Below are 13879 nucleotides of genomic sequence, written 5' to 3'. Positions count from 1 at the left end.
CGAGCATAAATTAAAAAAAGCTTTTTATCATTAGTACATAGTGCCTATAGTTTACAATACAGGATTTTCATAAAGTAGTAGAGTTTACACATAGGAGGATTAATAATATACTTGACTTGCAGTTCAAGTTTATCATCATCATCATCATCATCATCATCGTACTCAGTATATCCCACCAATAGCAAAGCTATGGTAGGGTCTGAGGAGGGTAAGATGTAGACATCCTTACCTCTACCCATAGGGATAGAAAGGCAGCTTCCGGTGAGACCCCCGGCTCGATAGTAGTTTTGCATCAAGCCTTGGACCTAAGGCACATAACACTCAATCATCAGGACACCGGCTGATCGGTGCATGTACCCTTGTCTCTTGGCTATCAACGCCACCACATGATGCCTGATTAACCTTCCGCCACTTTTAACGTTATTTTCACGAGATTAGTAAAATAATGTCAAAATTAGTACAATTTCACTTTTGCCCACCCGAGGGTTCACACATATATACATTATATGCGCGCACCGCAACGGTATCCTTATTTAGTCCAAGTATTGTATATAAATTAAGACAATTAGCCAATATTTTATGATATGGTGTGCAAGGAAATGAAAATGTAACTTGAGTTCCGTTTACTTGACGCAACGCGTACCAAGAGCATCTACAATGCATTCCCTTTCAAACGCGCCATGTCAACTGCCACATTAGATTTCTACTCATCCTTCAAAAACACACATTTTCTCTCCAATGCTATGTCTCGTTTCAGACATCCCTTTTTAAAATAAAAGAATATAATAACATTTGAAGGGGACATAACATGAGAGAGAAAATAGGTGTTTCTGAAGGATGAGTAGAAATCTGACGTGGCACGTTTGTGGGCGTTTGAAAGGAGATGCATTGCAGATGAAAAGAACTCGACTAAGATAAACATATAGACCTCTGATGATCTCGGTACAAGTTCAGAACAAAAAGAACTAATATATAGACAATACTATACACATACATAAGGAAGCATATTAAAGTAAGTACACGTATAACTTGTGGAGTGTAGAATACCTTAACATCACCCGTTCCAGGAAAGAACAGATTTCCATATTTGTGAAAACTAACAGTCATCACCCTGAAAAGTCAAACCATCAAAAAAGTCAAAACCTGTGCCGGATACAGAGTCACACAGCAATATGTTGCTAAATTAACATATTAAATCAATTCTCTACAAAAGTAACAAAAAAAACACAATGTTTGAAATGGGTAGTTTGACTTTGAGGTAACGAGATTATGTTATTTATCTCAATTTTAAGCTCATTTTTTGATCAATGGTGAATAAATTTTCCATACATATCGATTTTGTAACTTTATAGCCGAAAGTGAAATCACAGAATGATGTTACCTATCAGTAAAGTAAAAGGCTTCTTCTACACCATCACCATGATGAACATCAATATCAATATAAAGAACCCGTGCATGATATTTGAGAAGCTCCAAAATGCCCAAAACCAAATCATTGATGTAACAAAATCCAGACGCCTCGCACTTTTTAGCATGGTGGAGCCCACCAGCCCAATTTATGGCAATGTCACAAAGTTGATTGTTTAATCTGCGTGCAGCATCTACTAGTAAGCAAGGTTACAATTAGGTTTGTAAACAAACTGAATAAACATAAATAGGGCATGTTTGTGTCCATTCGTTTATCTTTAAACAAATAAACGATCGAACACGAATAATTATACACACATAGTATCTTGTCCATGTTCGTTCTTTAAGCAAATGAGTGTGTTCGTGTTCGCGTTCGTTCATTTGTTAAGAAAATGAGTGTGTCCATGTTCGTTTGTTTATAGTATAAACGAACATAAATGAGCAAGCATAACTGAACATAGATTAATAAACAAAACTGAGCGAACACCAACTAAAACTAAATGTGAACATCAATCTGTCAGACCTAAAAAATAATAAAACTAGACTATATTCTAGTGAGTCTAAAAAAATTTACTGAATTGATTAACAAATGAACTTAAAAGCACGTAGACTAATGAACATAAACGGAAGTAATCTAACAAACATAAATAACCAAAAGAGACGTGTGTATGTTTGTTAATTTAACTAAGTGAACAAAAAGATCTGTTCATGTTCGTTCATTTATTAGATCAACGAACATCCTACCGAACACTTCACGAACAGGGTTCAAGCCTAGTTACAATGTATGTATAAAATATGAAATTCAACTAAAATATTATGTAAAAATGAAACTTTACCAATCGTTCCACCAGCATATATTTGGCAAAACTCAAACATGTCATCAAAGACCGGACAATCTTCTCCAAGTTTAACTAAACATCAAACAAGTATTAACATGTTAATACCCTCTGGATAAATCATTAAAAATATCTGATTCGTATCACTAAACAGATTTCTTACACTTTGCCATTTCTTCTGGAAACAAATGTTGTGTGTCGGGGTTGATTCGCTGCAAGAACTCCACATAATCAGCTGAGTGAAACTGCGCTAGCTCAACTGGATATGCCTTATGAGGCCTCTGTATTCAACAATCACACATCACATATCAAGAAAACACACCAACATCATAACCAGAAACCTATAGACAAATATAAAAAACTAACATAGACTTCCATCTTCTTGTGAAGATCATACGAAAGCACCAAATGATGAGTCATACATAATCGATGCGGCTTCATTGGATGATTCGGTCCAAAGTAAACATTACCAACATCTCCTGCAAAATTCAATTACTCCAATTTTCAAAATCATTTCTCAAATTCTGAATCTCATAAATCATAATCATTTTTAGCTAAACAACTGTGTAACTTATATGAAGGATAATCTAATTCACTCAATTGTCTTTACTAAAACTAGCAGTCTGCATGAATCTGAAAAAACTGAACCCAAACAAAAACCGACGGTTTGGTTTTATGTTTGTGTAGAAACCAAACTTACAGTTCGCTTTTGGTTTTGCATGTAATAAAAACCGAAGATACCAAACCAAACCGAGTTTATAGATCTTTATTTTGAATTCTTTATGTTAAGTAATCTATAAGAACTTAATAAACATGTAAGTCAAGTATTTTAGGCTTTTAGCACAAATGTATAATAATCAATTAGTTATTAATTAACAAAATAACTAATCGTAATTTCATTATTTTTGGGGCAAAATTTTTTTCCGCCCAAAACTTGAAGCTCAAATGGCAAAACAGAAAAAACCAAGCCCAAACCAAGAAACTAAAAATGAAACTGAAGGGTTTTCAAAAGTTCAAAAACCGAAGTTTCTGTTTTAGCTCAAAAACCGACCCAAACCAGAAATTTATTTTCGCCCAAAATTTTCAAGCTCAAATGGCAACCCCGAAACTGAACCCAAACCCAAAAATGCGAAACTGAACAATTCTCAATATATCAAAAACCAAAGATTTTTGTTCGGTCTTAGCTCAAAACCGACCCAAACCGAAATTTTTATTGTCGCCCAAGGTTTTCAAGCTCAAATGGCAAAACCGAACCCAAACAGAAAATTTTATTTTGCCCAAAATTTTCAAGCTCAAATGACAAAACTGAACCGGACCCAAAACAGAAAACCGAAACTAAGCGGTAATAAAAAATGAAAAAACAGAACTTTGTTCGGTTTTAGCTCAGCCGAACTGTGCATAGCCCTAACTAAAGCATAAAAGGTTCTAGGCTTTGAGATTATTAGGCAAAAACAGCTAAAGTAACCTAATAAAGACTCTGTATGAATTGAATTAGTAAATTGAATGAACACTTAAATCAGTAATTGTATGCTAATAATATAGAGATAATAATATTATCGGAAGAGGAAAAGCATACCGTCGTAGAAGTATGAAGTCCTGTCTTTTGACCGCATCTTATCGGCGAATTCAACCAAGTTTAGAAGATATCTGTGCCGGAGTTTTAAACCGCCATTGTTGAGGTTTCTTAAAAGCCAACAGCAGTCGGCCGGTATCGGTTAGCTTACGATGCAAACACTTAAACTCAATAATTAAATGCGTTAAAAGATTGTGTATTCATGTAGTGCTGACTGGACGCCGACTGTATTCGTGTTGAAACCTCTGTTAAAGGCCACTGAGCATGTTGTGGTTTAGGCGAACACGGGCTTCAACGATTTTTTTTGGTTAAATGACTTGTTAGGTATTGTTTTTAGTTAAAAGTTTTTATAACCAAGAATTGGTGTATATAAACTCCAACTAAAAGTTTATATAATGGGTAATTATAGTTATTAAATGAAGTTATAAAAGCCATATAACATATTATAAAATTGAAGATGAAAAGTCAAACTACAAAATACAACTCTAGAAAACAAAATGAACTATTGTTTTGAATTTGACTCGAACCCGTCACAAACCAAATGAACCATTTTTAGAATTAACATGTTTTGACCTAACCGTGACCCGACCCATTTACCGGCCCTATTAAATAATCTATCGATTTTAATAAAAGAAAATAATCGTGACACATGTCGGTTTGTGGTTAAATCTCACAACATTTTTTCCTCCAAAACCAAGGTCTTAATTGACCCTAATATATGTCATATTTATTTTCCCTTTACATTATATTTATATTATATCTATACATTTTTATAAAAATAAATATTAACATATTATTTTACTATATATTCTAAAATACATGGTGAAATCCAAAAATTAACAATAAACGATGTTTGCTAAAGATTGAAAAAAATATAATTTTAAATGTCATTATTAACATGTACTATGTATGAAAAACAAAACTCCAATATGCTTTCATTTTACAAAACAATTTTTTAATCATTTAATTATAAATCTATGCTTCAAAGTTTATCCATTTTTTTAAAAAATCAGTTCATTTATATTTGTTTTTATTTTGAATTGCTATATAAATTTATAAATTGTAAATATATATGCTTTAAATCTATCAATTTATTTTTTTCGTTTAATTTAGTGAACTATATATTTTTTTGGTTATTTAGTAAATATATATCAATTACTTTCATATATAACAAAGTTTATCATATTTAATTTCTTGATTCTTTTATGAAGGATTGTTTCGGGGTTTGTGAAACGTAAATTTGATTTATACAGTCAAAAGTTGGTAAATATATTGTTTGGTACAAGTTAAATACATTTGTGTCAAATTTTGTTACGGGTCAAAATTGAAAAAATCTTAGTATTTTTAAAAGTTTGAGAATACAAATAGATTTATCGTCAATTTTGTAATGTGTTCAAAATGTTGATTTGAAAATGTCAAACGGATAAAAGTTAGAATTTTAAACATGATTCGGGGTTTCAAAATTTATTTTCAATTACATTTTTGAAAATAATCAAAAGGCTCGAGATTTGACAAATTGACTATTTTTCTCTCAGTTATTAAAATTCATGAAAAGATAGTGAGCACTTCCGACATGCCACCCCATGCATATCAATGATTCTAAAATTTTATCAAATTTGAAACATTTGTGTTAGCATTAACTTTTTTTTCAATGGTGATCAGAACGTTGTATGAGAAACATGTTATGCAAAACTATGCTAAAATGAAGCAAAATATTCACAAATTTGAATGAGTTAACATGTTATTTTTTATATTGTTATTATAGCAAAGTCGAGAAGCCCCTGAAACTTATCAAAATATTTTTCATGATTTAACTCTGAAAAACATATTTATTGAAGAACATTCGTCATTATAATTTAATGTTCTCATTTTATTCTATGTGTTGTAAATTAATAAATATATCAATAAAGGTAATGCTTCTTCGGTATTTAGACCGAGAGGTTAGAACTAATATTGTATGAGAAGTATTCTTCCTGAATTCTTACAGTTATAGATATATAATACTGACAATGAAAGTTTCAATAGCGTTCTCGGGTACGTTTTTGCACATGCATTTTTTATTAAGTTCATTTAAAAAGTCATTTTGTGATATAAATAAAATCATTTATGTACACAAAATATAGATACAAACATAGATGTAATGCATTTTTTTATATATGTTATGTAATTCTTTGCGTACTCGCGCTACTTGCGGTCATATAATGTATATATGTGTGAACCCTCAGATGGGCAAAAGTGAAATTGCACTAATTTTGACGTTATTTTACTAATTTCTTGAAAATAACGTTAAAAGTGGCAGAAGGTTAATCAGGCATCATGTGGTGGCATTGATAGCCGAAAGACAAGGGTTCATGCACCAATCGGCGGTGTACCGATGGTTGAGTATTATGTGCCTTATGTCCAAGGCTTGATACAAAACTACTATCGAGCCAAGGGTGTCTCCGAAAGCAGACTCTCTATTCCTAAAGGGGAGGTAAGGTTGTCTACATCTTACACTCCTCAAACCCTACCATAGCTTTGCTATTGGTGATATACTTAGTACGATGATGATGATGTAATTCTTTGCTTTACTTGTAGTTTTATAATTTGGATAATCTTCTGTGTTATATGTACTCTAAATCTAGTATTATTAATAATAAATAATGTAAGATGTCAAAAGTTTTAGGAAAATTGGTTTTTATTGGTCCCAACTATCGTTTTTTGGTCACTGCCGGTCCTAACTAACGAATTGGCTGCTGACGGTCCCAACTTTTAACGTATTTGTTCCTAACGGTCCGCGACTAATAGAATTCTAACGTCGTTAGTTTAAGGTCGGCGGAAAAACGTTTTTGGCCGGAAAGCACACAATTTTTCCCAAAAACTCAACAATTTTGCCCCAAATATTATGGTAACTTTGTATCGTATATTTATGAACTTTTTTCTAGTAAAAGCCCCAATTAATGAGGTCGCTGGAACCCTAGAACCGTCGACGGAATTAGTTGATGGTGCTTAAGTGATGGTGGTTGGTTGGCGGTGAGTCAATTGGTGGTGGTTAGGGTTGTAAACGAGCCGAGTCGAGCCGAGCCAGAGTGTGCTCGAGCTCGGCTTGTTTTCTTTATTAAGCTGAAAATTGAGCTCAATCTCGGCTCGTTTAAAGCTCGATCCGAGCTCGTCGAGCCAGTCTCCTTTTTTTAATTTTTAAATTTTTTTATCATTTATTTTACAAATTTTGATATAAAAGACAAAAAAAATATAATTTTAACATACATATTATATAAAATTTATAAATTAGAGAATTTATAACTTTATATGTTTTATTTTCGTTATTCTTTTATAAGGTTTTAATTATCGAGTGACATAATATTTGTATAAGTATGATATTATTATATATAGATATTAAAATTTAGGGTTTAATCTAAACGAGCCGAGCTAATGAGTCGAGCCAAAACCGAGCCACGAGCCGAGCTGACCCTGGCTCGAGCTCGGCTCGTTTAGAAATCGAGCTGAGCTCATTTAGAATCGAGTTTTTTCGAGCCGATCTATTTTCGAGCGAGTTTTGAGCGAGCCGCGAGCCACGGGCTTTTTGAACAACCCTAGTGGTGGTGACGGTGTTCAGGTGATGTTTTTTGGCAAAAAATTGACTTTCCCGATCAAAAACGTTTTTTCGGCGACTTGAAACTAACAGCGTTAGGATTCTGTTAGCCACAGACCGTTAAGAACACATACATTAAAAGTTGGGACCATCAATGACCAATTCATTAGTTGGGACCGACAATGACCAAAAGACAATAATTGGGGCAAATAAAAACCAAATTTTCAAGTTTTTAAAATCTCAAAGTTTAGCGATTGTTATTTATCTCTACTATATATAAAGGAGGAGTTAATGACCTCTTAAAACTTAAGAGGTACAAATTGTATTACATAAAACACAACACTTGATGCATGTCTTAAGGTAGTTAAGAGGACATAGTAGTCTTTAGGCAAAATCAAACACATGATTAAAAACAAACTTACACTAATAGCCCCTTAACTTTAGTTAACTACTTGTAAATATAAGTAATAATTACAAATTTGGCACTTCATCTTTCCCTTTATATATGACAAGTTTATTCATTTTTTGTTACTACTATATCTTTAAATATATTATGATTTAAAAAAACCGAACCTACTGTTGCAACATGCTTATTTTTGTTGACGTTTTGACATAAAATTTGTTTAATACCGAGTTATTGATTAAAATGTACAACTCATTAATACATCAATGTACAAGTCCCTTGATAATGAAAAAATATAGTGATTTAATTCACATTAAATACAATTTTGGCAAAATCAAACACACGATTAAAAACAAGCTTACACTAATAGCCCCTCAACTTTAGTTAACTACTTGTAAATATAAGTAATAATTACAAATTTGGCAGTTTATCTTTCCCTTTATATATGACAAGTTTTTTTTTTGTTAATACTATATCTTTAAATATATTATGATTAAAAAAAACCGAACCCATTGTTGCAACATGCTTATTTTTGTTGACGTTTTGACATAAAATTTGTTTAATACCAAGTTATTGATTATATTGTACAACTTATTAATGCATCAATGTACAAGTCCTTGAAAATGAAAAAATATTGTGATTTAATTCACATTAAATACAATTTTTAAATCTAATTGAAAAAATTGTTCCATCCCAGACCAAATTATATAGTTACCACCTTTATTCTAGGGTCAATTTGTATGGAATTTCAAAACGAATGTCATAGAAATCTTCAACAAGGAGATCAAATGATAATTTTACAAATTTTATTTTCTACTTTTATGGTTCATCTATTATTGTATTCTGAATTTGATTATTTAAAATGTATTTAATGTTTCATTTTTATTTTCTATTTTTATGTTCCAACTATGCTATTTTATGCATACAACCTACCATTTAGTGACCACCTTTATAAAATATATATGTGTATATGTTAGTGTGTATTCATGTAGTGTGAAAAGAGAATTTAGTTTTTTTTTTCCGATATGTTAACTAAGTGTATAAGGTGTTGTTTGCATGGCATAAAAGAGGATGGCAAGTGAGATGTTTTGCAACCCGTATTGCAACTACATCTGCTTAATAGTTAGATCTGAGCCAAACATCGACCCTAACGAAACCTGTAGCAGTTTTCCTGTTCTGGACATATCGTCTAGCATCAAGCTTAACAAATTGGTATTCTTTGTTTTAATACAATTTAGTGGTATACTTTGTTTTGCTGCAAATTAATGCTATTTTTTACCTTTATGCAACATTTTAAATCTTTTTAATGAATTTATAATTTTAATTTTTTAAAAGCTTTGATATGATTTGCAGGATTTTCAAACAAATTCCCCGCATGGTCTAAATATGAAATCATATGACAGTTAGTAGAATAATTACAACTTACAAGGCATATGAAGGAAATGATCTTCATTCATCAAGACATATTTCATTCCTCTTATTACTTCGTAAGTGCCAGTGCCCGTGTAACAGGTACCATTACTTAAATTTCTACTTGAAGCCATTATGATGAGATTATACTCATATAGATCGTAATTTACACACTTCATTAAATGTAGTTTTTGTACTCAAATGAAACCAAAAAAACTTAATAAAAAACTGAAACGAAGCGACAAAAAAAACTTGAAAAAATCAAAACTAAACCGAAACCGACCTGAAACCAAAAATCGAAACTTAAAAAAACTAACAACAAAAAATACCGAAACGATACCAACAACTCTGAAATTAAAATTAAAAAAAAAACGAAACCAAAACTTGAAGCTAAACAAAACTGAATATAGATTTGGGTCAAAACAAGTAATTTTTAGTACGAGTTAAAATGAGCACGTTGACTTGCAAACAATAATTTTACATTTTTGTTGACCAATTGACTCTTTTGATAATTGAATACTTTTTTTTGGATATTTACAGATTAGATGAACCCGAATAAGTGAGGAAACTTCAAGATCTTGCTCCAAGTATGGACAAGATATGATTAATGTTGTACAAAAAACTTAGTGTAACACTATTATTGCTATTAAGGTCATAGTTAAGGTCTTCAAGCGTGCAGCAAACAAACACATCTGACACGTTGGATTTCAGTGTTGTCTATATACTTCGAAAACAAGCTTAGGTATGACAAAAGCTTTAAATTTATGCCAGTTGGGGCTTCAAATGCGTATTAGACTTTCATGGTTATGATTTATGCGATTGTTTTAAATGAATAGAATGTGTGAATGTAAGCTGTAGGGGAAATAGAAATAAAGGCGCAGATAAAGCTGTGTTTCAAGACAACGTAGGTAAACATGTGGTGTAAGATCATTCCAATTGAAGCCCATCGAAAATTTATTGCCGGTTTTGAGCGAAGATTGTTGAATAGCAGGCTAGATACATTAATGGACCGAGCCAGTCTTGAGCATTTACCAGCACCAACAAGAAACGAATGCACACTAAAACGTGTGGGTGATAACCACTAACAGAATACTTATACAATATATCACAAGCCAATGATAAACTAAAAAAACACGCGTTGCAAATTGCCGACACCGCGGCCTCGCGCCGATACCCTATTAGTTTATATATTATTGGGCGGTGTGGTGTGGTTCATCAAGTTTAGGTTTGTCTTTGAAGAACGAAGTTAAGGTTTTTTCCACCAGTATTCGCCACTACGATCCGCCGATTAGGATAAAGTTTACGTTTTCGATTTCTGCTCGTGCAATCAAAGGTAATCAATCAATCGAAATTTATATAATGTTTTATGGAATTGAAATTTGTATTTTGATTATTCATTAGTCAATCCAGTTCAATTTAAATTCAAGAAGAAGTGATATTCTTTTTATTATTAATTCAAGAGGTCTACATGCCCATCAAATTTTCATCAATTGTTTCTTATTTTTGTTATTTAGGAGTACAATAAAAAATACCAATTTTAGCAGCAATTGTTATGACTTGCAGGATGGAAAGCAAATGTTTGTGTTTGAGTATGATAAACAACCTCCCTCCATCCATAATAGATACCATCTTGTCCCTTGTAACGCTTAAAGAGGCCGCAAGGACGAGTGTCCTCTGCAAGGAATGGAGATACCATTGGACCAATCGTCCCAACCTTGACTTCGTTGCAAATGCCGTTCGACCTACTGATGACCACGACACAACCTTAAACAACAAGCAAATCTCAAACTTATAAACGCTATAAACCAACTCATGTCAGCTCGCCCGCATCCGATACACCACTTTTCTCTTTCCATGTATGCAGAAGGCCCGTGTCTCGAAATCGATCGTATAATAGGCAATTTGTCTAGGGACATCAATTGTGTCAAGAAACTGACACTTGACATGTCCGGCTACTCTTTACCTCAATCTCTTTTCTCCTTGCATAACCTAACGCACCTGCATCTCAATCACTGCCATCTTGATGTTCCGCCAACCTTTACCGGTTTTCGTACCCTTGAAAACTTATTCATGGAGAATGTAATCATCACTAAACAAATGCTTCTGCTTTTCCTATCAAGATGCCCGTTACTCAAGACTATCATTCTGGTAGCTTCTTATCTTGTTACTATAATATGAAAGAAAGATTTCATCTATCTTACTTACTTGAATTGCTGCCTGCAGAATCCTTGTCTCGGAAGATTGCCATCAGTTGATGGTTTCACCGTTGTTGAGTTGTTCGAGTGTTTACCCATGATTGAAATCCTCACAGTTAATCTTCCAATGTTGAAGGTAATATTTTATTTATTAAATTGATTCAACTCTTGTGCTTATGTCTAATCAGATTTTGTTTGCTATGTATGGTTCAAACAAGTATTTTGGTCAAGGCAGAGTTCCAAACAAGCTTCCAGCCGCACTAGTCCACCTTAAATACTTATGTATTAGAGAGATGCCTACGGTTTTCAAATACAGAGTCCCTTGTTACGCTTTTCTGATCAGAAGCAGCCTGAACCTGGAGAAACTTAAGCTGAAGGTAAATGACATTAATCTATCCTTGTTTATTTACAAATACATATAATAACAATAATAATAATAAGAGTTAAGTGCTATTTTAGTACCCGTGGTTTGGTTAACTACGCAACTTTAGTACCTATTCTTTATTTTGTGCAAATGACTACCTCAGTTTCAAAAAACTTGCATATTTAGTACTTTTTATCTAACCCCGTCTATTTTTTCCGTTAAGTCAGAGATAATTTGGTAACTTCGTTATTTTATTTGTTTTTTTCTTTTCTTTTAAACGTTTATATCTTGTGAACCCTAAATCCCCAAATCATAACATCAAAATCCAAATCCTAAATCCCCAAATATCGTAAAAATTCAAACCCTATGATGATATGGAGAAAGGGTTTGGGGATTTAGGATTTGGATTTTTGATGTTATGATTGTGGATTTGGGGTTTACAAGATATAAACGTTTAAAAGAAAAGAAAAAAACAAAAAAAAATAACGAAGTTTCCAAATTATCTCTGACTTAACGAAAAAAATAGACGGGGACGGGGTTTAGGGATGTGCAACGGTTCAGAACCGCGAGAACCGAACCGAAAATGAGTGAAAAATAAAACCGGAACCTATTATTGTAAACCGGTTCGGTTCCAGAACCGCTAAAGCCGGTTCTCGCTAAGCGGTTCTGGCTAGAACCGGTTCGATCATTTATTTATCAAATGAGTTATGCAAACTTTGCAAATTGCAAAACAAGTTTATACAATTGTATGTCTTCTTTCATGGTATTTAGATTATAACATGAACATCCGTTATTAAAACCTAAGTGTTGAAGTTAAATAAATCATTAGCAACGATAGATTAATGGAAGATCATATCATTTTATATTAAATTACCTTGATAGCTTAAATTAAAATTGATCATGGTTGCTAGTTCTTGAACGTAAAGAAAGAAGATTTTAATTAAAAAATAATTGAATGGATGCCGGTTAATAAGTTACTCTATAAAAAATGAGAATTGTTAAATTTATTTAAAGCGTTTTGAATATTCCGGTTCTTCGGTTCCAAGTCTCGAACCGCCAGTTTTACCCGGAACCGAACTGGGAACCGTTTAATGCAAATTCTGAGAACCGAGAACCGAACCGGTACACACATTAGCGGTTCTGAGGCACCGGTTCGGTTCCGGTTCCTCGGTTCTGGCGGTTCCGAACCGTTTTTTGCTCACCCCTAGACGGGGTTAGAAAAAAAGTACTAAAAATGCAAGTTTTTGAAACTGAGGTAGCCATTTGCACAAAATAAAGAATAGGTACTAAAGTTGCGTAGTTGACCAAACCACAGGTACTAAAATGACACTTAACTCTGATAATAATAATAATAATACCCCATACTCCTACTGTAGGTCTATCTTGATCTATACTTTGGGATAGCCGGTACAAAGGAAAGTTATTCGGATATGTGGTTGGAACATTTGAATGAATTAGAGATTGAGTTGTGGACAAAAAGAGGGTATAGGTTGGATTTAGTGAAGCTTATCTTGGCCAAGTCACCTAGGCTGAAGAAGCTTAAAGATACTGCTTTGGAACAGGGTTACTAAAGATGAAGAGTTGAAGTTGAAGTTGTTTTATGAGATGTTTTTACGATCCCCTCGTGCATCAGCGGTGGTTGAAATCATTGTTGAAAGAGGAGTTAAGATGGATCATAAGCCTTTTAACCTTGGTTAATGTATTTAAATCTGTTGGATGTTTAATTAGAACTCTTTTAATATTAATATAAATGGTGTTTTTACTTGAACTTTCACTCGGGGAACATCTTTTTGTTTAGTATCAACTCTTATGGACTGGGTCAACGCTTTCAGAGTATCTATTGACTCTGTATAGACATTTGGTTTTTATGGGATTTATGCCAACAAGTATATTAATGTTGCTTGAAAGAGGTACTAGCTGCCTGAGACTAAAGTCCTAAACCTAGAATTTGGACCCAAATGTAGCTTGAAAGAGGAAGTTAATGTGTTGAAGAGTTTTGACTCTTGTCTGGATCTATCAACTATGTCTGCAAGGGTCTTTTGGAAACACACACTTTTTGGATCGGACTTTCATTCGTGTGTTTCATCTGTACTGATTTACGTGTCTGCTAAATTTGCCTC

At 33.1% G+C, this 13879-nt stretch overlaps 1 protein-coding gene and 1 long non-coding RNA gene across 2 annotated transcripts; one reads left to right on the top strand and one right to left on the bottom strand.

The window, feature by feature from the left end:
• Nucleotides 1-858: 858 nt before the first annotated feature.
• LOC143575460 (histone deacetylase 9-like) lies at nt 859-3966 on the bottom strand. The gene is made up of 6 exons (XM_077059837.1): nt 3820-3966; nt 2610-2722; nt 2407-2524; nt 2244-2318; nt 1382-1601; nt 859-1111 (listed from the first exon to the last, which is right to left on the bottom strand). Exons 1-6 carry the CDS (start codon nt 3854-3856, stop codon nt 910-912), a joined length of 765 nt encoding a protein of 254 aa, XP_076915952.1. The 5' UTR covers nt 3857-3966; the 3' UTR covers nt 859-909.
• A 7462-nt stretch (nt 3967-11428) lies between these two features.
• LOC143575459 (uncharacterized) lies at nt 11429-13423 on the top strand. Its single transcript, XR_013142761.1, has 3 exons — nt 11429-11531; nt 11614-11772; nt 13136-13423. It is a non-coding gene; the product is annotated as an uncharacterized LOC143575459 (long non-coding RNA).
• Nucleotides 13424-13879: the final 456 nt, after the last annotated feature.

This window comes from Bidens hawaiensis, unplaced genomic scaffold (assembly GCF_021521415.1).
Source record: "Bidens hawaiensis isolate Kalapana, Puna unplaced genomic scaffold, B.hawaiensis_p1.1 tig00027496_1, whole genome shotgun sequence".
Taxonomy (NCBI): domain Eukaryota; kingdom Viridiplantae; phylum Streptophyta; class Magnoliopsida; order Asterales; family Asteraceae; genus Bidens; species Bidens hawaiensis.
The sequence above is the reverse complement of the archived record's forward strand: the minus strand, read 5'-3'. Positions and strand labels throughout refer to the sequence as shown.

What these genes read in the sequence shown, in the direction of transcription:
- LOC143575460 (XM_077059837.1), bottom strand. Translation starts at nt 3,856, where the DNA reads ATGCGGTCAAAAGACAGGACTTCATACTTCTACGACG. An exon ending in ATATGCTGGTGGAACGATTG is followed by an intron (nt 1,602 to 2,243) that starts GTAAAGTTTCAT and finishes GCTTACTAGTAG; the next exon opens with ATGCTGCACGCAGATTAAAC. An exon ending in GCCTTTTACTTTACTGATAG is followed by an intron (nt 1,112 to 1,381) that starts GTAACATCATTC and finishes TTGACTTTTCAG; the next exon opens with GGTGATGACTGTTAGTTTTC.